This window comes from Falco punctatus, assembly GCF_963210335.1.
Source record: "Falco punctatus genome assembly, chromosome: 1".
NCBI lineage: Eukaryota > Metazoa > Chordata > Aves > Falconiformes > Falconidae > Falco > Falco punctatus.
Genome location: NC_137580.1, coordinates 23905753 through 23931627, shown reverse-complemented (window position 1 = coordinate 23931627; position 25875 = coordinate 23905753). Strand labels below are relative to the sequence as shown.

Genomic DNA, 25875 nt, shown 5'->3' with positions numbered 1-25875 from the left:
TCATTTTACTGATCAGGACTGGAGGCAGAGGCCTGGTTCAAAGAATCCTTTCTGTGAAGAACTGGATTTTTCAGACTGTTCAGCGCTTCACACATTCAGAGCACTGCTCCCACTGACTTACACTTCAACTGTAGAAGGAACTGGCTAGAAACATTTTGCGAACATGTTTTCGTTGCAAAAAATGCCATTTCCAATGGGAAGACATTAGTTTCAGTAGAGCTTATATGGAGGACAAATCCTTCGCTTCTTAACAGGTCAATGTGATGCTGAGTCAGACCAAACCCTTCTTTCCCACATTCCAGCTAAGAAACCAGGCTACCGAGCAGGTAGGGTTGCTGTCTCAAGTGCTGGAGCTGCTTCAGTTTGTACTATCACATGAGGGAACCAAGAAGATTCAAGTAGATCTTGAATCAAGTTATCCTACAATCTCTTAGGTCCTCACCATGGTACTACATTAAAAATTGGTCCTTTTTCCTTCTTCATCCTCAGAAGTATAAATTTATTAACTCAAAGAAATGAGAAAGGGAGTGCCTGATGCTGCAGGGATTTCTCAGAATGAACTACCCTTTGTTCCTTGTAAATGTTTGTCACCACATCAGAAAGTAAAGCTGAAAACATTAATGAAAAATATTTGCACTAACTTGTAGTCTCCTACAGATTTTGAGGTAAAAATTAATGAAAAGACCTCTAACAATTTCTGTGGGAGGTACATCAGGTCCATTTCAGACAATTATACAAAATCCATACAGAAAATGCCGAAGTGTTTTGTTGGGTTTTTTTCATGAGAGATTCCAGTTTATGTTTTCTATAATGAAAAATCAGAACAACACTAGCATCTCTTTTATATCTAAATGTAGATGCACAAAAAAAAAAAAAAAAAGAGGAAGGAAGGACAATGGTGTATCTTCTTGAATAATACTGGTCAAAATCAGGGAACACCAGCTTGGAGAAAGTTTTAAGTATTAAAAGCTACTACAGGTAATCAGATGATGAAATTTATCAAGAACTATGTACAAGTCTATTTTCACTGCCAAATATGATTTACAGCAAGTAAAGTACTAACAAATAAAAAACCTGAAACCCAAACTGCTTACAGATCAGTACCTTCAATTGTAATAGTTTATAGATGATATTGGTGATAGAGGTAAAATAAACTTGCTATTACAATCTGTTGAATTTTTTATTGCCCAGTTGGTTTTTACATATATTTTTCAAACAGACAAAAAGAAAATCCAAAAGACCGTAATGTATGAGAAGCTACAAAAAATCATTTAAGCTTTGATGTTAAGAATCTGCTCTTGGACACTCCTACAGATGCTCTCCCATTTAGAAATTCCATTTTTTTATGTTAGAAATTCCATTTTGCTATGTTTCTAGAGTTATTCTGACTCTTTGGAACACCCCTGTTTCCCATGCAGTGCCCCATTTTGAGGCAGGTACTCACATGAGAGGCACAGCTGGCCAAGTTCAGGGAAGGTGGCATGAGAGCAGAGTGCAGCTGAGAAAGAGGCACTATGTGCCGCAGCCTGCCTGAAGCAAAAGCTGATGAGTAGCCTGGGCCCTGCAACTCCTGCAGAGAAATGTTAGCCAAGCAGAATAAGGAAGTGTAGCCAAGCAGAATAAACAGGTACAGACAGCATGCACTCTGTAACAGGGCATATCTCCTAGTGAAATCTTTTATAATATGCAGCACTCAATTCTCAAAACACTTCCTAATATTTATTAGGTGTGCTCAGACATATGTGTGTCAGAACCCTTTTAGTGACTGAACTGGCTGCAAGAGTGGAAGTTTCACTTATTTTCAGAATTTTAACATATGCACTGGAACATCAAGTGGAGAATGTCTCAGGGCCACACAAAATTAAGCAGTCCCACAGTACTTATACCTTTATTTCCCCACTTGGGTGAGAATTTCTTTTGTTGGAGTACGAGACTCCCCACCTTTGCTGTGCTTCATATGAAGTACTTTTTGTATCACTTACATAGATTTGTATTTTTGAATGTAACATGTCATTTCTCACTCAAAATAGGAACTGGGGTGGGTCACTAACATTGACAGTAATTTCTTTTGAGAAAACTACTGTTCCAAGTGTACCATTCATTTATAGTAGTATTTTCACTGCAGCCTTAATAGTTTACAGTTATAAATAAGGCAAAGGTAAATAATATTCTTTATTAAACTCATTAGTAAAGATAGAGTTTGGACTAAATCTCTTGGGCAATAAAAATTTTCCCTATACCCTACCTTTCACTAATGACATCTGTTGAGCTACATAGCAATCACATCCTTCTTTCTCTAACCCTGATGCCTCATGATAATATTTCCTTTCCCCTTGCTAACATTTCTCTTTGCTTCTTAAAAATGATTAATTATTTTTTTGTGCTGCCTAACTAACTAACGTAAGCAAATTAAACTCGGAGCCCTTGCTTCCAGCCTGTATGTAGCTTTAAGGTTGCTGGGTTTATTTCAGGCCTGAAGAAGGATGTGGGTGCCCAAAAGTTTGTTAGTGCTTTCTGTCTCAAACAGTTACAGTAGTAAAAGGCATCCCTACAGACCTTGTCTTTCTAATTCATTTTTTATAATAAAGCCATGAACATTTCTAGCTTTTATTTGCCAAGCACCACAAGAAAATGCTGCAGTGTCACTGAAACCAAACCTTAGCAGCTGAAGCATATGGTCCAATAGTCCTGTAGCTGTTTAATTTTTTTGTTGTCCTTACTGTAAATAGCACTTCAAGTAATTGAAATTAGGGACATGACTTGTGCAGCAATGAGGTATTCCATGTAAAAAGCACTTCAGAACACAAACTGAATTTAGAGTACTTTGCAATAAATGGGGTTAAACCTAAAGTTAGGACACAAAGAAAATGCATCTAACTTTATACCCATGCTTCTTAGTAGTGTGCTTACTTTTACGTCTGAAGTATGCTGCAGTCTGAAGCGTATAGCTTCTTGTTCCTGACACTGGATTATGCACCGACATTCTGCAAATTGCATGGATACCTGTAAGAGAGGATAGAAGAGACATAAATTATTTTGCTAACTTTTTGTGGATTACACTCTTTCCTGTTCTATTTCTGATAAAGAAAGAGCAAGGTACATGTACAGATGCTATCAGTACAGAAATATTGCAGTATGAACAGATGTCTTTCCTGATAGGCTTACAAAAGCAACTGACCGGTTATGTGATCCTAGGAGCTATAATATGCACACCATAATACCACAGAAGGGAGTTAAACCTGTCAGAGACAATCCTAGACCCACTGAACACCTCTGGGATTACCAAATTCAATTGTGCTAGTGAGGCAAAACTACACTGAAAGTTTTAAAATGGATGGCTGATAACTTTGTTGATCTGTCTTTGTTAAGTTGCTATGCAGTCTTTTAAAATTTTACTCTGAAAAGACCTAATAATATAGTTATTTTTCATTGAGTGCTTATCAAGATAGCAAGAGATGAAGCTCTAAGCCAAAGCACAAAAAGAGAAATATCTTTATGGACCATACTGCTTTTATCACTCCAGCAGAGTTTTGTCTCCGATTAAAAATAACACCTGGCTCTCTTTCTGTGCTTCTTTATGACTGCCAGTGAGGCACGGGCAGGCTCCCTGAGACACTGTGGATGCATCGTTCAAAAAGCTGCTGCTTCTAACATTTAACTGAATTGTTAATAATGAGCAAGACGGCCAATTACATTTTATGATGTTTATACAATGGGTGCTCTGCAATGGTATATACTAACATCCTGTCAGACAACAGTACAACCTTTATTAATTTCTAAGAATTGTTACTCTGTGTATCATGTGTTAGTTTTCAGTAAGCACCTGCCTCCACTGTGTCTCAGCTTCTCTGTCAGGTGGCTAGTGCTGTGCACAATAATACATACTATAAAGAAAGTCAAGTTTCCAGCATTTAAAGGAAGAAATGCCACACTTGGGAGGAGGTATCAGAATTACTTTTACTATTTTTTTTCAAGTAATAAAGCAACTTGAGCGCAACACCTCACATGAACATTTACATGCCAAAAAGCTAGAATTCTGAGCAGCTAAAAAAGAAATCTTCCTTCTGGAAGACAGCACCTCACCTGTAGGGCACATGGGATTTATGGGCTCGTCAGACCAAAATGTAGAACCTAGCCTTAAGAGTCAGGTAGGTCAGCAACAGAAACCTCAACTAAAAAAAAGGCAAATGAAACAACACAATGTTCTTAAAAATTTCTCTCGCCCTGAGGGATTCACGGCTGGTTGACTAAGGCCCCAGAAAGGGCTTAGCATGGACAAGAGTGTTGAATCAGGGCATGCCAACACTCAGTTCCAGTGGAGCTCCTGTTTTATTGAATAATAGTCTCTCTCATCAGAGACAGGAGCCATGCCAAGAGTCAGTGGAAGGTATGGGCGGTTGATCTACTGCCTGCAAGGTCAATCTGCTTTAAATTCCCTGCAGTTTGTATTTCCCTGAGCTAGTAAGGAGTAAATCAAAAGCTCTCAAAGAAAATAGTAGCCTTTTACCATTAAAAAAACAGAAGGCAGACTTAACTATAGATACCTCTTCAAGTAAGTAACTTAAGTACCTGTGAATAGGACATACTAAATACAACCTATGTAAGAGGTCAGACATCTTCTGTTCCCAAGTGACTGCAGAGGAAGACACCCAGAAGTCTCACTAAACTGAAAGCTGCCTCAAATTACCTTATCAAGGGCTGTCTCCATCTTAGATATTTTTTCATTCAGACGTTTGTCTTGTGATCTCAGGATCTCCAGTTCCCCGGCAATCTTGGTATTTTCTGCTGTAATATAGCTCAATTCTTGACTTAGTTTACTATTTTTTTGTCTGAGGTAATGCTTCTCCTGAATTTAAGATGAGGACAACAAAGTACGAGTCAAAAACTTAGAGCTACCTACATTATACGGGTTTTTTTTCCTGCAAATTTTTTTCTCTTTGAAAGACTTGAATTAACCCTTTCAGAAGCTTAGCTATTGCATCTTGCAGAAAGATGAGTTTTTGCAACAAGGAGATAGGTCTTACGAAGAAAAGTAAAATTGGACTGGTCTTGATGAAATAACACCTCAGATTTTAGATCCATGCTGAAACTGGAATCTAAAGCTTCAGGATCCAAAGCCAGTAAAGGAGGACAGGTTACAGTGAACAGACATAAATGATCATTTAGTAAACTCCAGCTGTTGGTAACTTAATGATTTCTTTGTCACAGAAAATGCTAGCAAGATCTCAATAGGCTAGACAGACCCAGGTATACAGAGTTTACACCCAGAACTGCAAAGAACCACCCCAAAAGAACAGAGGAGAAGCACTGCAGGCCAAATTCAGCATTAGTCGACATTTTTAAAACAAACCAATATGGAAGAGCATGATTCTCATTGAAACTAGTACTGTTCTTTCAGAGAACAAATATAAATAAAAACTTGCCTCTACGCAAAAGGCCAATTTATGTGGTGGAGGTATCTCCTGATATACGTTAGTGGGAAGACAGAGAAGATGCCCATTGCATCAAGTAAAATTCTTTTTGATCCTTTGTGGGCCAATTGTGCTTTTGGCCATGCATTTCTCCAAAGAAGAAGTTACCTAAATACAGTTAAATACTTTTACACAGACTCTCGTGACCTTAGCTGAATTTGTCATTGCCTCTTCCAAGAATTTAATCTTGCTCTGTAATGCATCTATCTGTCCTCTCTTGGCTGTGATCTGCTTCTGCATTCCCACTGCAGCTTTCATAGCTGTAAAAGACAAGGTTAATTCTCAACAAACAACATTGATTGTGCATTCTGAGTTCTGACAAAAGACTCTGGAAGTCAGCTATCAGCAACATGTTAGAATAAGTAAGTTCACCTAGGATCCCATAATCACTTGTCTATGCAAACTACCCATTGGGATCAGCCAGAGTTTCATCCAAGGTAGTGGCACCAGACCCATCACACACACAAGACAAGAAGACAGCATTCCCTGGTAATATGCATATAGATCATATACAGTGAGAAAACTTAACTCATGGTTTAAGTTTTACAATATGTAGTGAATGGTAAAGTAAAAATATATTTTCATCTGCAATACTGTTTATTTATTTCACAAAATATCTGGAATGTTATTAAAGCATCTATTGAGGGATCAATACTTTAAAAAATCCTTGTTAAAAAGACAAACGTGTGTGATTTTTGGGAAGCTTAATCCATAGTTACCATTGCCATGAGATTCCTCCATAGTCCTTAGAGCAGTTCTGGTCTGTTCCAGTTCAGCTTGGGCAGATTTCAACTGCATTTTCAGTCTGTTTGCAGTACTTTCCATCGCCTCCATTTTATCCTGGTAATACTCCTTCAAATCTTCAAACCCCTCTGGTGAAATTAAGTAAAGATTGAAATTATAGTGACAAAAAGTTATCATCCTTCTAGACTAAGATTACTGCTCTGTCACCTACTCTCTAAAGGAGTATTAGATTCGCAGAAAAGTAAGACATAAAGCAAATAACCATTCACTGCTAACAAATACACAACTAGTAGTTCATTGTCCTGCATGTCAGCTAAAGCTCTGTTTCACCAGAAAAAAATGTGTTCTTTGGTTGCTCACCAAAGCCACCGTCCAAGAAAGTCATATAAATCCATATTTCTGAGTTCCTGCTGCTAGAACCAAATGCATATTGTGACAGGTAAGGGTATCAGTGACAGACAGCATTTTGCCCTGGTCATTCTTCTCTTCAGCCACACTTAGAACTAGACTTAGGTCTGAACTGATCTAATTTGTCAAGCATTCCCCTGCAACCCTGCTTCTCAGCTCTGTTTCTTATATCTCTCTTCAACTCCTCTTATGTCACTCACACTGCTACAAGCCAGTCAGCTGGGTGCTCAGACTCTGTCAACAGCTTGGCCCTAATTCCTCTGTGGTCGTTCACTCCAATAAACCTTTCTTAAAGCTCATGCACCTCGACGGTACCATACAAACCTAAGGCAGATCTTACATGTGAAATCATGGTATATATTTAATTCTTACAATACTTAATGAGTATAGACATATAGTCAAGTTGTGAAGAAATAAATGTTGCCAATGGGTATTTTATGAGAGTATGTGGGTGTGCAGAGAGCAAAGCATGTGAACAGTATCAGCTAGCTGGCTGCAGTGCAGATTTAACAGAGGAACTCCCTGAATTTCAGGGGTTGCCTTGGGTCCGACCCCTAATAATTTTTTAATATATTTTTAAAATATTATCTTGATTGGCTTCCCCACACATTAGTTGTGAAAATAGTGGAGTTAAAACACACAACTTTTATTTAAAATTTTGGCAAAACTACTGTAACACAGAAACAAAGTTCCACTGTAATATGACCATAGATGGTTAATGGGATCCACTAGGGCTCTTAAAAAACTCAGGAAAAAGTGGTCAGGTTTCTATTCTGTGATTTACTAGATCTGCTTCTTTGCTCCCCAGAGTCAGGCAGGTTTAAGTATTTTTGTTCAGGGTAGTGAGAGACTGCCATAAAGATTGTATTCCCATCATCCTGTGCCAGAATCTCAAACCATGACATAGCTCTCTGAAGCAATCTGACCATCCTGTGCTGGCAGGGAACCTTCTGCTGTACCAGCGGCCATATTTGGATTCAGCAAGCAAGCTGCCCTTTTATTTTTAACATCAGCCCGATTTAGCAGCTATCAGAGCTAAGCTAAGTTGCGGCTCCCTACCTGCAAGGCCAGCTAGCTCACTCTGACAGGTGTGGAGTTCATTTATTAGCTGGTCTTTTTCCAGTTTCATATCATTAAGTTCATGGAGCCTCTCGGTGCATGTGTTAACTAATTTAACTTTTTCCAGTTCCAGCTCGCTCAGTCTGGCCTCCATTTCATGTATTCTGGCTTCTTTCTCATCCTCTGCAATCTACTTACATAAAAAACAACAGTAACTATGTTAATATACATAATTATATAAAATAACCACAGAGATGTGCAGACATCATCATTACTTTAAATCTCAGTCACCAGAGAAGTTTGAGGCAAGAAAGAAAAACAGTAAAAGAGACAAATTTCAGATCTGATGTCTTTACAGCATGTTTAACCTTACCAGGTGTATGATATAAGAACAATTTCCATCCTCTTGTAGCAGTACCTGCATATTCACTCCTAATGCTCAGCTGTCTTCTCACAGAAGAGGATGAAATTCCCTAACCTGCAGTGAATTATTTCTGGAGATGCTGACCTGCATAGGACTATCATCCTGTAATTCCTGCCTGAGAAATAACCAGCTATAAACAGTATCCTCAGTTTGGAATTCTGAGTGCTCACTGCCTAGTATTTCTCAGTAACACTTTGTATTTCTGGTTCTGTAACTGGTGTGGACAATCATATCACCAAGGACAGCATGCTATATTCCAGCTTTCCCAAGCCTTTTGGCAACTGCTTTTCACCAGTGAATTATTCATTTTTGGTGGTAATGTGATAATATTATTCTCTGCCCACTAACTCTTTTAGGGCTGTTAGGATTCAAGGTACACTGTCTGACCTGCTTTAAAACCACAGCATTAGCACATTAAGATACAGATATAAAACCAGGAAACATTACTGTCTTACAGAGACATAAATGCAGCATCATTTGCACACCTTAAGTTTTTCTGCTTTGAGTTTCCAGTCATTTATTTCTTCTATAAGCTGAGATTTCTCAACTTCCATTGCTCCAGCAGTTTGACTGTGCTGGCCCACAATCTGGGTCACATTATCAATTTGCTTTTGGAAGACCTCAATAATCCTTTCCTTCTCTAACACCTGCAGTTTCAGTACTTCACACTCCGACTGCACGTTGTGTAAATGGTCCTCTTCATTCTTCAGCAGCTGGAGCTCCTGCATCCTGCTACCAAGTTGTGAATGTAGCTTCTTGATTTCCTTACTGGTAACCTCAAGGGCGCTCTCTTTTTCCTGCAGGCAGGCTGTCAGATTTGACACTGTCTTCTCAGCTGTCTCCAAATCGGTCTGTTTGGCTGTCAGGTCTTCTTTAACTTTACAGAGTGTTTCCTTGGTTGACTCCAGCTGGGTAGTCAAAGAGGAGATCCTTCCAATGCTTTCATTTTTTTCCTTAATTGCAGCCATCTGAATAATAGCAATATAAGGATTAACCAAGATAGATGTTTATTTCTACCTTTAGAATTTCCTGTCACATTTCTAGTTTCCTATAGTTCACCTTAAACATCTGAGATTTACAGGAAAATTAAGTCAGCATGGTCTAGTCTACAATGACTGTGTGATTCTTCTGGTTTTCTTTCCTCTTTCTCCATTTTAATAAAGCAAGTATTGCTTAGCATATTGGTTTTTAGTCATTGAAAATGAAAAATGTTAAACTGATGTAAAAAAATGTGAATGTACTAGCAATGATGGTATAAAATTTAGAGCAGTTGAGGCTAAAGAACTTTAAGTGTTAAAACTTGACTGACTGCACTGTAAGTTGGGAAAAAAAGGTATGTACATGAACAATTTATTACTGATTTTATTCCTGCAGGCAGTAATGTGTACAATTTAAAGCACAAAGTACTGTGACTCAGGAACTGCTAAAAGTACAAAATAGAAGAAAAAAATAAACTTCCTGGTAGTAGGATTTTAAAGGAAAAATAATGGATTGAGAAAATGCAGAACAATGTGTGAGGTAGCACAAGTCTGTGGTTTGGTAGTAATAAAGGAAATAACTTTACCTTTAATCACAATGTAAAGTGAGTTACCTAATTACAGCTTATTTTTGAGGGGATGAAGTCTTGAAGAAAGGGGATTGTCAAGTCAGTGTCTAGGAATCTACTTTGTCAAAAGTAATTCTTTCTGACATAGCCACTGCATTCAGCTTAGGGTTACAAACACAAACATCATTATATTTTCATTAAGCACTACATAAAGTAAGGCATTATGAAGGCCTTTAATTTACTAATTATTTTTACAGAAGTGCTCACTACCAAAAATACTACCTTCAGTAGATTGTTTGTTAGGTCTGGCAGCATCAAGCTTTCCGGAAACTTACAAAATATTTTGAAGGTTTACAGTCAAAATCAAACATGCTATCAGCAAAACATTCATTTTTTTCTAAGGCTTGTATGTCAAAAATTAGAATTAAAAGTAACACTCCTACCTCCTCATTCAGTAAAGAGAAAGGAAGGCTGGACAGGTCAGATTAATAGAAAAAAAATGCAAATTCTGACTGTCATGTATCTGTTTTTGGAAGGGAAATTTAGCATATGAGCTCCAGAGGCCTCTCAAGCACAGTAACCACAGTTACAGTATTTCTATCTGAAGTACAGCCCCCAGTGGGTGCACTTTCTGTCCCCAACCCTATCACGCTGCAGTTGGTCACCAACCTGGCTCTCCATTTGTCTGTGACACTCAGTCCTCATTTCCTTCACGGTGTTTTCCATGCGCTGCAATTGCATGGTTTTGCTGTCTAGTCGTCTTCTCAGGCGGTCAATTGCGATGCTGTTCTCTGTGTTCCGATCCCAAAATCGCTTGTTCTGCTCTTTTTCTAGATTTAGTTCTATCTCTTTTTTATGAAGTTCAGTCTACAAGAAATTGAACCACATTTAGCATTTTTTTGTTCTTTCTCATAAAATTAGCAACATTCAATTACACAATTACATATCCAAATAAGGACTACTGCATGGATTTACACTTGGCAGAAGACAGGAATATTGACTAAACTAGTTTGATACCTTCTACACGTCTTCTTCCAACAACACAGTAACTTTCAACTTCATATATTGCTGCTATATTTATTCTGAAGCATGTTACATCTCAGCATGGAAGTCTTTCATGTAATATATATCTATCCCAAAATCAGTATAAGCTACAAAATGCAAAAAAGGTTATATTGTGTCAACATCAAATGAAAAGCAATGAAGCACTACATTACACACCAAGGAAGGCTGTTCTTGATAAATATCCATCTTTAATACTAATAAGAGTTGTTCATTGCTTGTTTCATTCCATGCAGTAATTTGTCATGTGTTCTCCAGAGCTTAAATATTTTCCACCTCATAATCCTAACATACATAATCTCAATTATGTACTGTTAGGTTTATAAATTAAAATATTAAAAATACTGACATACACATTTCAGAGCTACTCATTCCAAAAATATGCATTTAAAATGTGCCAAAACTGAATTATCAATAGGCATTCTGCTAACCGTAACTTTTGCTGTTGTTAACTATCTGCATATGGTTAAAACTGAAGAACTAAGTAGGAAGCTCAGGGAATGCAGAACGAAAACCTGAGCTGAAGACACAGAAACAAAAGGAATCCTAAAATTAGATTCTTAACCTTCAGTTATGCAATGATTATTCTGACTCCAGTCTCCTCTGTAGCTAGGTACAATCTGTAGGAAAAGATTTACACTAACATATTCTTGAACAGAACACCATATGTAATGGAGTAATTCCAACATCTCCTTCAGAAGCACTGTGACACTAACTGGGCAATCCAGCCTAATGAAACCACAAACTAATACCCCAAAATTCAGTCATCAAGGAAAATCTTATCCAAGAAGAAAAGCAAGGCTAATTATACTACATGAAGCTGTGTGGGATGAAACCAACCTCAAGTGGCAAATTCTTTTTATGCTGTACATTCAATTTGTGAATATTGTCAGTCAGTTTCAAAGGAATGTTTACTGCTGTTAGGAAAATCCCTGATATGTCTTGCAAAATACGCGTTAAAGGACCAAGGTTCCTTAACAGAGGGATTTAAACTGTGAGGTTAAAGTGAAGGTGACTCAGCATCTTTAATATGATTTGCATAGGATTCAAGGATTTTGAATTTATGACAAAGTTCATCTTAATTCTGAATGTCCTGCATTGCTAATGGCAAAAGCCTTTAGGAAACATAACTAATCAAATTTCTAGTAAAAAAATTAAGTTCGAAGATTATTTAAGGGGACTGCTGCACTTTGGAAACAAGCAAAGTACAGATCTGAACACCAGCAGTAAGGAGAACCTTTTTGAAAGCAAGCTTTTTTTCAATACTATCACTTGTTTTTACCAACAACCGATGAAGCCTGTCATTCAGATTTCCAGATTCTTGGCTGCATTGATCTCGTTCTGTCTGAGCTTCTGCTATCTCGGAACGAGCCAGATGCAACTGCTTCGCAAGATCTTCAATCTAGAATAAAGACAAATATTAAGAATTATCTTAATGTATTCTATTTTAAATAGTACATTGGATTTCTTCTAGGTTTTCTTCTAGATTTTACTCAAAAGAAGTCTAAATGCCATCTTTTGCCTCAGCAGAGCTATTCCCTAGGTGTTCTCTGAATTGTGTTGTCTTCTTTCAGTGATTAAGCTCAATTTCATTGCAGAATTGACTGAGGTTCCCAAGAATGAATTGGCTTCCACCCTGATCCACAGCTCTTCAAAAATTCCTTACCTACACTGTAAACATTGAATGGAATGGGAAAAGAGCCACTTTAGAAAAAAGTTCAAGGTTCTTGCTTGGTTTGCAGTACTACTATTTAGAAAAGACAATATAATGCAAGTATAATTAAAATGCAATTTACATGGAATCATCAATGAGAAAATACACAAAATCTTCTAAAGTCCTCTTCTAATAAACACTTGGGATCTGCAAGTTCTCTTTTGGCTAACATTGATTAGTAATGGACCATTTATGCAGGGCTAGACCCAAAACCTCATGCCCTTCACCAAATGGGGGCTTGAGAACATCAGAATGATATGGGACAACACTGTCAAGGAAAAAGTTTTTTTTCACCAAAATCAGATAAAATCACAAATCTTCTCTTCCTAGAGCTCCAATGCCTAAGCAGCAGCAGGACATTATCAGGACCTTTTCTTCCTGTAATTGCCTGAGATAATTTTCAAAAGGGGTTTCTCTCATCTTGTGGAGCCCTCCATCAGGAGAAATCTCAGTAAATCCTAGATTAGTTCTCCCTAAAACCCACCTTACACAACTACTCCATATTTCCACAGAAAATCTCAGCCTGAAGTACACCCTCTGCAGAGCTCAACAGCTGTGTACAACATTACCAACAGGGCTTCCACAGACAGTGACAGAAAAAGCTGTCCGCACACAGGGCCTTTCCTATACAATTAAGTTAATTTATGGATTATTTGGTCCCAAGCATATATTCAGTCATATTCACTTTCTGTTTAATGATACAGGGAAGTTCTTCAGACACACCTAGGCCTAACAGCAGGTTTTATATAGCTAAGGCAGGGAGGTATATTCCTTCACTATGAATACATCAAGAACTCTACAGGCAAACACATTTTGCTCCCATTGGTAGTCACTTTCAATGAAAGGATGCAGCTTCTGGCAGTGTATGAGATGATGGATCAGTCTACACCACTTTGTAATAAATATATTGACATAGGCATATTCAAACAGAACATTTACATATTTACATTTATATCCACTGAGTACCAGATTTTCTGACTGCTGAAACTATTTGGTATCAACAACTTAAACTGGCTTTAGCCCCTTGAAAATTTTCTAGTGTTGAGGTGTTTTCCTACCAGAGAAGCTGCAGAGGAACGCTTGTAAAAGAGAGACGTACAGTAAAAGCTTTATTTAGATCCTCTCTTGCACCTTCCCAGGAATGACAGTCTTAAGATCAAATGATCTCCAGCTATCAGCTTGTCTCTCACTAAGTCCTACCTCTGCAATTCAGTGTATTACACTTGCTATTCAAAAGCAATTTTTATTGGACCAAGTAGTATATTCTTTTATAGATATATAAACCCAATGTGGAGTTGGTAGACTGTGAAAAACAGTCTTAAATTGATTCCCAGTTTCCAATTTTACATCTGTTATGAGGTAAACATTATGAAAGGGAACATGCCCAAGGAATATACACTACAGTTGTAGCTATATATGTGACACGACTCTATGTTGTGCGCTGCATGATTTAAATCAAAAGAACTCGGGTAAGTAGACCTAACATGAAAAGCATACCGTACATTGTACTCTTCCTTGAGATGAAATACAGTAATGGAGATTAATTTACAAATTTTCCATAGTTTGGTCATGACACTGTGAAAAGTCACTTTTGGAACTGACTAGTGTGAGTTTTGATACATGTGAATCAATGGAATCGATAGAAGTGGAAACCTACAAAAACAATAAAAACCAACGTCCCTCCTGCTCTGCTTTATAGTGCAAGCACACATACACCATGGGTCCACAGCCTTGACGTGCACATACCTGCCATTCCATTCCCAGACCTTTTTGGATCAGAGACTACCAGCTCTGCCAAACTTCATGGCACTCCTGTGACCTGAACTTTCCCTTTCCAATAGTATGTAGGAGAAGGATGCCTAAATCCTCATGACTTGTAATCTAAGCTGGATTTGGATCCATTAAGCATTTCTGCGTGGGTCAGCTCCACTGATTTTTAAAGGGACTGGACAGCAACTGTTTTCAGGTAATTTTCTAAGAAACCCATAGATTATCTTTCACCAAAAGTAAGAAAGAACTTAAAGATACTGAAATGGTTTATAAAACTGGAAACCAAAGCAGTGAAATAAGTGAAAGACACAATGGATGAGATACGGAAACTGGATATAAAATGCTGCAGTTAGTGACATGGCAGAGATTCTGTGGTGGGACCGTTAAGAAGTTCCCTCCATTTGTCTGCAGTAATTCCCAGCTGTACTACCTGGAAAAAAGTTGGTGTTTGGGGAAAAGCATGGTTAAAAACAGTTTGTCAAGACTAATGTTTTCTAATAGGATTAAGAAATGGTCTGAACACACAGGTGCTGTCCAACCTCCCTTTTTTACCTATTTATATCCTACTGAAAAGAAGCCTTTGGATTTCAATGAATGTTAAAGATTCCTAACTCTCAATGGGGCATCCCCGGGCACCTGAATTCTTCTCAGGAGCTGCTGTAATCTCTATGATCATCCTTGCATTTATCAAACCAAATATTTTTTCTGGGCAGTACAACTTAAATGAGGAGCTACTTTTACTGCCTGTTTTTTGCTCATATATTCTCTAGTAGTATAGTGGAACAACGTTCTTGTCCTGCATGTCCAGCCGACGTTTGTAGAGCAGAATCATTTTAAGTATTTTCAGAAGGCACCATTTATGGTATCCTCTCAATACATTTGGCTAAGTTATTTTGTGTTCAGTAAGGTTTGCAAAGCTATTTTGTGTTAGAGAAAGAGAACTTGTTCTTAAAAATAATACAGAGAAGCAGAGTTAAGGATAATGTAATTTATCTTCTTGTTCACATAATTTTTCTGAAGCAATCCCTTATTTATCTGGAACATTTTAGATATCTATATATACAGTTTCATTAGCACTAATGTTAACACAGAAATCCATACACACCTTGTCTTCATATATCCTCTTAGCTTCTTGTAATTCAGAATGCAGCTGAGAAACTGTAGATTCCAGGTGACTCACTTGATGTGCATGCACTGAATTTTGTTTTCTTGTTTGTTCCCTAAGAAAAGTTTCAGGTGCAGCAATTAGAAACTGTAAGAACCATGAAAGCATGAAACATTTGTGGTTGCTTTCACTGCAATCAGTATGATCACTGAAATTTACTGTTTTAAAGTATGATTATCATTCACAGTGGGATCACATAAAATTTATGACTTCTGGTTAGATTTGCTCTCTGATATCTGTATCACATAAAATTACATAAACTGAAACATCGATGCATTTATTCCTGATAATAATTCATTTATTCTCAAGCAAGTTTTAAGAAAGCTAAACCTGCTTTCAAACCTACCCCAACTATTCTATGAGCAGAACAGAGAAGCATTTTGCTATCAGCTATTCAGTCTCAACTATGTAAGTCATACATTAATGCATACCGATATTTAATCTCATCTTAAGTTTGTAACACTGCATGGCATGTCCTCATTTTTTTAACTGACACACTCAGCACTGATTTCTGACTCATCAAGTGGTCGGTGAGAATTAAGTGTCCTTTAATTCTCACTCTATTGTTAACGAAGTCAACGATACCAACACAGCTATTTATCCAAAATGAGTATTACCCCTTCTTTAAAATTACTACTCATTACTATTTGTACATATACGCAAACAACGTAAATGTTTAGCCATTCTTGTGATTCAACTGATAATGCAACTGGAAATTAATTTTGTATCTGAATCTACAAAACATGTAGAAAGAAAGAAGAAAAAATGCAGTCACCTAAAACTGCACTCAGCCACAGCTCTTATATTACATACTCTTTCATCCCTTAACGCAAGCCATGTACTCTGCAAAAACTGTTCACAACTCAGACAGCAGAGATTCATCATTCCAAAAACTGGTGGCAAGAACAGAGCCGTCAGCTCAAGCCAGTTTGAACTTCCACTGACTTTGCTGGCCTTACTCTCCTGAACCACAGCAGTCTGAGAAGAGAACCAGCCCTAGTCTCCCAATTCTCAGTCTGCTTAATACATGGCTATTTTTCCTCCCCTCTATACAGCATGGTTTAATATTTTTTTTCCCCTTTTTGTCTTCATTCCGTAACTTAGGCGAAGAGTGCTTAACTCTTTAAATAAAGGCAATACAAAACAAAAGCACAGGGCAGAGAGTAGAATATACTAGCAGCATAAGGCTTCTCCCAAATTAAGGTCAGTCTTAACATTTTCTATACTATAACCAAAAAACATACTATCTCCATCTGGCTTTGGATACTATCTGCATAGCTGCGTACACCATGTGTTTTATCGGTTAGTGCTGCCACCTCCTGTTCACACTCACTTATAAACTGCTCGATCCCATCTCATAAAGAACACAGTGGTTATAATTTTAATCTTGGCAAAAAGTAACTTCACCACTGAGAAGGTAATGGGATTTTTCAGTAGTCAGAAATATAATAATTTTTATGTTCTATTGTGAATGAAATACCATGTTTCGAATTACCAACCTTTTTGAACAGCTTACTGTATAATTCAGGTGGATAGCTGGGGAAATCAGGACTTGAACAAGGAAGGACAACACTCTTGGTGGAATTAGGAAGAAAAAGCTGATGTAACCGCTCTAGTGGTTACTTTCAATCTTTTTCCTTTAACGGTGGAACTAGGCTGCCAACAAATTCTACATGTCAACCTAAGTGACCAGTGACACTTACAAAAGTGAGGTGTGCAGATTCTTCCAAAACAGTATTTTTTGAGGCAGTACGTAAAAGAAGAAATTGTCAGCACAAGATCAAATAAACATCTGGAATGGGAGAAAATTTATTAGGTCCTCAAAAACATTGCTTGCTGCCCCTCAGCCACTCCCCATCGCACCTTCATCAGAAAAGAATTATCTGTGGAACATGTGAAAAAACATCTATTTATGTTTTATGAATAAATAAATGAAGAACAGGTACCTATTTTGATGTTGCTGAAGCAAAAGTTGTTTTTGGGTTTGTGAATCTTTTTTCAATGACTCAAGTTCTTCTTCCACCTATTGTAAACAGATGACAATGCTAAATCCTAAAGAAAAGATGGTCTAAACAGTAGTTTTCAAAGCGTAATTTCCTTCCTTTTCCTTCCACATTGAACTGTGAAAACGTGTACAATACAGGTTAAATTCCAGCGATAAACCCGATCTCAAGTTGGGGACTGCGCAGAAGACTGGCATACCAGCACCTGCCACCTTAACTGTGAAGTAGCATTTGTACCCCTTTATGCCATAACCATTTCCTCAGGCCTGTTTAGATGGCAGCTCACGCAGTTTTCAAAAACATTTTCTAAAAAACAGAACACACGAGTGTTGGAAGGAAAAGCAGCACTTGCTTCACATACCAGGACAACCTTTTCTTTGAGATAGGACACCTCTGAGTCTAAATCTTGCAGGATGTCAGCAAATGCTGTGCTCAGGTTGTGGATGTGTAGGCTAGTAACGTTCTCATGCTCATAATGTTTCATGCCTGTGCTGCCTTCGTAGTCTGTTAGGATGTCACGTAGTTCCAAAAGTACTTCCTCATGGCTGTGGACCATCTTTTTCAGATGCTCAGTTTGGCTGTCAGCCTCCCTCAGCATCTCCTCCTGCAGCTGGTTGGCAGCTTCCAGCTCTTGAATAGTACTTTTTAACTCTATTTTTACATTGTCTTGGCTCTGGGATTCCTTTTGTCTGAATTGGGAAAACAAAGAAATAGTTTAGAAAATAGGATTCCCAACATGGATTTTTATCCTGACTATCAGGTATAACACTTATGTAGATTCACTGCTGCTTTTACAACTACATAATAAGCTGTCTTCTAAACCAAGATGCCATAGTCTCATTGCCTTCCTTCCTGAGGGCAAGTTTCTCACTCAGGAAATCTGGTGTGCCTCTTGAAGCCCATATATACATTCTCCATAACACATCTCTCTTGGCCTTCATACCTAGCATCCTGAAGCGCATCTCTTTCCAGCTGCACTTCCATCAGTTTGGTCTGCAAATCAGCAATTATCAGTCTTAAACTGATTTTCTGTTGCTCATGAAGCTCAGTGGCCTAAAGGACAAAAAAAACCAAACCACCAAGCTAAACCAACCCAAATACTGAACACACAACCTAAAAATATGAGGTTGAGAGGAAGCAGTGTGGGTATGGGAATTATTAAGAGGTTGGTTTTGTTTTTTTAAAAAATATTTCTTAATTAACCAGCTAGTCACAAGTGTGCTGTGGTGGACTGATGGTGCATGGAACGTGATTACAAGGATCGTGCCCACATTACTGCCCGTTCTCTATTTCTGCCTGTCAAATGGCATGTGGGAATCACGATGGCCAAGTACAATTTACAGCAACCAAGGGGCTGCTCAAAATAGCACTGGCAACACCACCACAAACTCATCTATACTTAAGAAGCTGCCCCAGATTTGCAACTCACTTCATTCAGCCTCTTCGGCACATCTCTACCTTTCTGTGAGTATTCTTCCAGAACGTTTTCCATCTTGGTTTTTTTCTCAGAATCAGTATGCATTTCATATTTGGAACAGAAGACACTACTGGGTGAACTGCTACAAATACTAGAAGAGGCTGAGTTTTCCATCACTGTGCTAAGAATGCAAGAAGCTAAAACATTCTGGTTTCCGAGAAATGAGCTAGCAGCACCTGAAAAGCAGATTAAGTGTTGAAACAAAGAGTTGTTACATAAGAATAAACCATCACCTGTACAAACTGGGCATTAGTGCCACTCAGTGCCTATCTATTGACAGTCAAACCTAAGAACTGCCTTTTCTAAGGACAACAAACCCAGCCAATTCTAGGGTTGCACATGGGGTGGGGAACGCCACAGTGTTCAGAGGACATTTTAAAACTGTTCTGCCTTTAACTTTGGCTTGTGTCTACAAGAGCTTTACAAGATGCGAGGCCTAAAGAGGATTAAACTTGAAATATGAAACAGGAACTTACGAGCACTCTTCTAAATCACATAACAAGTCTGCAAATAGTGATTTACTCCCAAATCTTGTTCTGGAATCCATTTAATACTTGCCCACATTAGGCACATTGCCACTCGGTAAAGATTCCTCACAACTTAAAGAAGGTATCACTGATTCCACTGGGAATTTGGCGATTTCTTCATGGAGTTTCAGAGCCTCTTTTGTTTGTCTTTCCAGTGCCTCCCTGCAGAACAGCACATAAAACATTTGCTGAAAAGGCAAGATGGAATACAGAAAAGTATCCAACAGCACTGTGTCACAAATGCAACCTGAAACGAGTGACTGAAAAGAGAAGTGAAACCAAAGAATTTGTTTGGTAATGCTGTTGTATTTTCCTGGTTTGCACTTACATTTGGCAACACAGTGCCAAATCTTCAACTGCTGTAGCTCCACTGTAGTCCAGTACACTACCGTGTTTTGCCACTAGCAGGCATAATGTATAAAAGTCCAAGCAAGTAAAATAACACTTCATCAAACAAACAGAACAAAACTGGCTTATGAGAAGGGATCTCCTTTTCTTACCACGTTTTTCACCCTTGCTGGCTAGTAAAATGTTACCTTACTGACACAAAACTGTAACTTTATGGTCAAACCCACACAAATCTGTCAAATACTTCATTTGCAAGCACAACAAGAAACATCTCAGAAAACCTGCAGAATCAGAGAAGCATTTGGTTATATAAAACCTTGAGCACAGAAGGAAGGACACCTGTGCCAATTCACACCATCTTATTTTATTGAAATTGATCAGGCAACAGGTCATTCACTACATTCCTGGGGTGGGGGGGAATGTGTGTGTGTGCAAAGAAAGTAGAGAGATAAGGGTGTGGGGGTGGGGGGAAGACAAAACAAATTGTTCTGTCCAAAAGAGAAAGAAATCCAATCTAAGTAAGAATAATGGGCAAGTTTTGGCAACTCATCTATAAGCTGTAAACAGAAAAAAACTAGGAAGAAAAATGAAGAAAAAATAGCTGAGGGACAAAAAGGAATCTGAAATAATGGGAAAATATTTTAAGTGACAATTCTATAGGTGAGGGAGGAATATCAGATCAGCAGTGAGATCAGCTCCTTGTCATTTAGCATCAGTACTGTTGTGTGTACATTGCAGGACCGTGACATTGGCAAATGACCCAATTACAACACGCACAGTTGATTTCTGTCCATGCAGCACTTTTTTTCACAACGCAACAAGTCCCTGTGTCTGCGCGCTGCACTTGTTATGCCCCCTCTCTGCATTTGTATTAACACATCCCGATAAACCTGGATTTTCATTCTACAACATCACTGATAAAAAAGATTAGAGGATACAAACGCAAGGAGACTGCAGAGCATGGGGAAAAGCATCCTGAAGAGTCTGTTACCCTTGAAGTAGGAAGAAGGGGCATCAGCTACAGGCAAGGGTGGCAGTTCTACCAACAGTGCCCTGTTATCGCGGAGTATAACCTAAATGCATAAACAGGTTAAAAGAATGACTAGACAAATCCCCAGGACTAATAAATGTCACAGTTGGGATAGACATTCAGATTCACTAAGTCTTTACATTCTAATTCCATGGACACTGGGATACTGAGGCAGACTAAGCAAAAATACCACTTTTTCCTGACCATTTTTCTATGCGTCTGCCACTACACACTGTTGCAATAAGCATGATGGTGAGATGACACTTCATTTTGATCCATCAAAGTCTGAGTGAATCAATAAATCAAAGCTTTAAAATGAAAAATACCATCCCCATTCTTCTCAGTTGGCCACTAATTTTCATACTCAGTAATGATCCTTCTTTGGGAGAAACTTTCAAATATTTGATACACAATTGGAGATAAAAATCACTAAATTCAAGCATCACCTTCTGGGCAGGGAAAAAAAATATCACCCAAAACTGTAAAATCACTGAATCTCACAAGTGTTACTTTTCCAATGCTGAATGATTCTGAATCTAACAGTAGGCAGAATCCTGGAGCCGTGCAAACTCATTATCAAAGCGCGGTACTATATCCTGCTGTTTGTGCAGAAATCCCATTGCCAGCAGGAAGAATGCATTCCACTGTGGACAGAAAGTAAGCTATTATCCTGGCACACAAATTACAATGATCAGTGTAATTCATCTTTCACTGCAGAGTGCCTTGGACACCCATACCCTTAAATTTTGTGTTCTTATCTTTCCTGTCACATTAGTGTAACAAACTACACCTTAGGAATCTGCTGGCTTTCATTTTCAGTGAGTGTACTCTTTACTGTAATGACAGATAGCAGGCACAGGAATTTCTCTGATAACAAACAAAACCCACGTACTACCTTAATTCCTGGATATTCTCATTCATTGTAACAGCGCCTGTGAAGAAAAAGACGTGCCTTTATTTCCCAATATATCAAAAATCAACTTTATGTAATAAGAAATTAATACTGCCCACCTAATTTTAATACTGTAGGAGGAATTAAAGGATACTGAGTGACACAGTTCCTCTCCTTTTTAAAGCCTTATGCTTTGTTTTGGCAGGGTAACACAGATGCAGGCTTCTGTAAGTACTTGTTAGCATCACCTGTTAAGTTTTGCAACAATTAAGTGGTAAATCCTATACACTACCAGCCTTCTATGATGTTTCCAGACACAGAACTTCTCTACAAAACCCCCCAGAGATGAGATTTCTATAAATGTCTGCCATGACCTCATCTACAATTGTTGTCTATCTCAATCTGCTTGATTAAAGCCAAATGACCTTTTTCCTCACAAAAGCACTTTTGGAGGTGCCCAAAAGAAAAGAAAAACTGAAGTCTGGGGCAAGCCCAAGTGGGCAAGTCCAGACTTGTATGCCTTGAGTTTTGGGAGTGTGATTGCTATTAACAGCACTTTGGGGACAAGTCTGTGAACCTTTTTCTCAGGCAATTAAACCCCCAAAAAAGGAAACAACAAAAAAAATTTATTACCCAGGGCTAGCTTTGATCTGGATGGTATCCGATGGGATTTTATTTACACTATTTGGATTTTCCCAAGTGACTGGTCCTCTGGAACACACAGGACTAAACTGGAAGTCAAGAGGTAGCTGCAACAGCAGTTTCTGTACTGTGGATAATTTGACACCTTCAATATACCCTTTTGATTGAAGAAGGGCACCATGGGTGCTTCCTAAGGTCACATAACGAAGAGAAGCTGAGCCCTTTATCCCACCCCCAAGCACCAGAAATGCTTCCTTAAAATCAAAACATTGCCTCCAACCCTCACATAGTTCAACTGCCCCACAAGGACAGGACCATGCCGGGCTGGTGGCTGCGGGGCTCCCCAGCGGTGACACATGCAGGCCTGGCCTGTCACCCAAACGCGGAGTAAGAAAACTCCTTAACACCAAAGTAGCATTAAGAAGCAAACATTCCTTATTGCAGCACTGGATGCATGGGGGATTCTTCCACCTAATATGCGTGCCCTGTGTTACATTCAGGCAAGATTATATAGATCGTTCATATGTTTATGCATTACGTTTCTCAGAAAAATCATACATACTCATTCAGCAAGCAGTATTCTGTTAATTAAGCATCACAAATGCTCCCTGCAGTATTTTAAAGAGTCTTATCAGGGTTTCAAACAGTCGACCCTGTAGTAATCAGCTCACAGAGAACAACTGAACCTCCATTTGCTTTCCCTACATGAACTTGCCTTGACCACAGTTCAACTTCTTTTAGCCCATCTGGTTTCAACTCTGGCTTCGCCAGAAGATCTCTTGTCTTAGTTCCTTCTTGGACTGATTAACCTTCCCTTAACAGTATGAAGTTGCACAACAAACGTTTGATGGTAATCATCCATAGTAATTACACTGAAACAAACAATACAGGGTAACAGACCAAAGGTCCACAGCACGCAGGCACCCTGCCTTTCCCAGGTCCCTCCAGCCTCTATAAAACACCTCAGCTCTGAGGGGCTTTACCTCACCGGGCCGTGTGCCCGCTGCTGCCTCCCCAGAGAGGCCGCTCCCTCATGGGGAGGGGAACCATCTTGCCCCATCTCCGACCTCCTCACGAGGAAAGGGCCGTCCCACGGCTGCGACCCGATCCTCTGGGATCTCAGCGGGGCCTCGGGGAAGCCGTGGGGGAGAGCGCAGCCCGGGCACCAGCCCCCAGCCACAAAATGGCGGCTCACGCGTGCCCCCCTCAGGCTGCGTACGCTGGAGTTAAGGCGCCCTGAGGGGCGCTGGGGTGTTACGGCAGGTGAGATGGCGTTGCTTAAAGCTAGGGATAAAAATCCTCTCATAGGGGTGCTTGGGAGGGTCTGGGTCATCTTTCTCATGGTGTTTGGGGGAAGTGTGTGTGACTGAGCAGACTGAAGGCAGAAGTTGGGGTGGGGAGGCTTCCTCCTGCCAGAGAGGCCTTTTCTTCCCCACAGTACAGTTCAGAAAGAAAAATTAAGACCTTGTAATTTTTACACCAGTCTCTTCAGAGGTGAAATGTTTTTTGAATTCCCAAAGATGACTGCCTCACTGGTATTTTCAATTTTCAGTGAGAGAATGCGTGCAGAGACAAGAGACAGTCTCTTTACTTCAGCAAAGAAAACGATATGGCTGACTGTCCCATTTTGCATCTTTATTTAAGGAGTGAACACACAAGTGTCAACACGCTGTCCCTATTTTCAAGTTATTCAGAAAAACAGCAAACAGCTTATACCAGGCACACCGTGTTACAAGTTTCCAGGAACAGGTGTATGAACCAGGCCCAAAATAAAATCATCAGAGAGCTGAAGGTCTGAGCAAACCGAGATCCTGAGCAAATTCAGGAGACAAGACATATCTATTTAAATACCTGACTAAAAAGAAAACCACATAACTATTCCTCAATGGAGAGCACACCATTTTAATTTAGAAAAGATGCAAAACCATTCATCTAGTTCTTAAAGACAAAGGATGGAAAGTGAATTTTATGTGCACTACTTCAGACTAAGGGAAGAAAAGGAAGAATTAACCAGTTGAAAAAAGACCTCTCCTAACTGCTCCATGCTGCAGAGTTGTCAGTGCATCGACAGCAAAAAACCACACACAGAGCATGAAAAACAGCTTGAGGAAAGAAGAACTTTATATTGCACTACCCAGAAAAAGAGGCAGCACCGAAAAGCAGTATTTTTCTTCTGTCCGCAGAGAAAAGAGGCAAAGGACTTTACAGGTAAATATGCTATACAATATCCTAAAGCCAGGTTTCAATGCTCAGTCTCAGGTGTTAAGGAAGCATGAAAACTCCCGTGGGAGGCAGCCCACGCCTACCTGTGACAGACAGCGGTGAGGTTTGTCTCCCCTGGGTTTTGGACGGCGCGCTGAGGCTTTGCTCCTTGCTGCAGGGCTGGCAGTGGAGGGGAGCACTGATCGTCTCGTATTCCTTCCTGGGTCCACCGAGCAGCTCCCGAACCTCCCCCCCGAGCGGTGAGGAGCCACCAGCCCCTGACCCCTAGCCCCTTTACCCGACTCGGTAGCCTTGGGAACAAACTCCTCCCTGTGGAGCTGATCATGTGCATGAGGTGGGAGCCAATAAATGCTGCATCCAGCGTTTGATTTCTCCGCAAATTGTCATTCAAAGTCGGCTACAGGGGGGGAAACTTGATAGCTTTTCCCCATCAGGGCCCGGGCGCGTAGTCGCTTTGTGCGGAGCGTTATCTCTCTTGGAAAAAGGTGCCCGTTTTGTCTAGTGTTTTTTGGGAGTTTAGGTCCTGAGCACCCCAGCGTCTTTGTTGCTTCGACCTGCTAATCCTGAAACGGCAGTTACAACCTGGGGACAGAATAACTCTTGTGGGATGTAATTCCTGAATAACTTTTCTTCTATTTGGGGAGTATCTTTGAGAAGAAAAATCTAAGAATCACTACAGGTTTGCCAGAAAGAGGCAAATATAAAGTTCTTACGTTTAAAATGATCCATTACTCCCACAGAGAGGACTATGCGCGGTGCAAGGGTAGTACAGCTTTAGAGGAAGGTAATGGAGTAATTTGTGCCAGCAGAGGCGCTGCTTCTAAAATACCAGGGCCATATCCACCAGCCATTTCAGATTTGGTTAAAGGAATTAATAGTGGCTTTAACTGTTAAATATTCCATTATTTTGGGGGACACCCCACCCCACCAGAAACTAATCTGTGTGAACCTCCCATGTTTCTGCATATGCCACATATCAAAAATAAAGGTCTACAGAATTTGACCTGCTCTTTACAAGATGAGCTCAGACACAGGGCTGTGTCATCACAGCTTGCTGTGGTCTCCAGCCTTACAGTAACAGCATCTGGCCATGGTGTCTCAGGTGACTTCAGCTGTAATCCATCTTGCACGAAACAATTACAAGAAATAACTAGTCACAGAAGCCTCTGATCTCAGCAGATGGGTATATCTAAAAGCTGTCTAGTCATCTACACAGCCTGCTAAGACAGAGATAAGTACTACAATTCATTTAAATGAGGTGATGGCTGCCCTAAGCATTTTGTGCTTCTTCTTTTTCTAAAGTATATAACTGAGCCTCAACAAGGAAATACTGGATAACTCCATGGAATCGTGGAATCTTTTATCTTTGA

The 25875-nt window shown here is 39.4% G+C and overlaps 1 protein-coding gene across 6 annotated transcripts in view; it reads right to left on the bottom strand.

Moving 5' to 3' along the window:
* The window catches only part of CCDC158 (coiled-coil domain containing 158), a 34302-nt gene extending 9603 nt beyond the window's left edge, over nucleotides 1-24699 (bottom strand). For 4 of the 6 annotated variants that reach the window (XR_013931491.1, XM_080408535.1, XM_080408536.1 and 1 more), the window contains exons 1-16: nucleotides 21644-24672; nucleotides 19402-19532; nucleotides 18796-19019; nucleotides 18310-18419; nucleotides 17728-18055; nucleotides 17310-17386; nucleotides 15304-15418; nucleotides 11997-12116; nucleotides 10322-10519; nucleotides 8592-9074; nucleotides 7683-7872; nucleotides 6191-6343; nucleotides 5619-5731; nucleotides 4688-4846; nucleotides 2911-3003; nucleotides 1445-1570 (exon numbers count right to left, since the gene is read on the bottom strand). Coding sequence is in view for 5 of the 6 variants with exons in the window: in XM_080408535.1 (XP_080264661.1) it covers nucleotides 1445-1570; nucleotides 2911-3003; nucleotides 4688-4846; nucleotides 5619-5731; nucleotides 6191-6343; nucleotides 7683-7872; nucleotides 8592-9074; nucleotides 10322-10519; nucleotides 11997-12116; nucleotides 15304-15418; nucleotides 17310-17386; nucleotides 17728-18055; nucleotides 18310-18419; nucleotides 18796-19019; nucleotides 19402-19532; nucleotides 21644-21669 (2646 nt within the window). In the remaining variant the exon portion in view is untranslated. Of the gene's footprint in view, nucleotides 1-1444; nucleotides 1571-2910; nucleotides 3004-4687; nucleotides 4847-5618; nucleotides 5732-6190; nucleotides 6344-7682; nucleotides 7873-8591; nucleotides 9075-10321; nucleotides 10520-11996; nucleotides 12117-15303; nucleotides 15419-17309; nucleotides 17387-17727; nucleotides 18056-18309; nucleotides 18420-18795; nucleotides 19020-19401; nucleotides 19533-21643 lie in introns of all 6 variants that reach the window. The other 2 variants (XM_080408534.1, XM_080408537.1) reach the window with 2 other exon arrangements.
* Between the last annotated feature and the right edge of the window lie 1176 nt (nucleotides 24700-25875).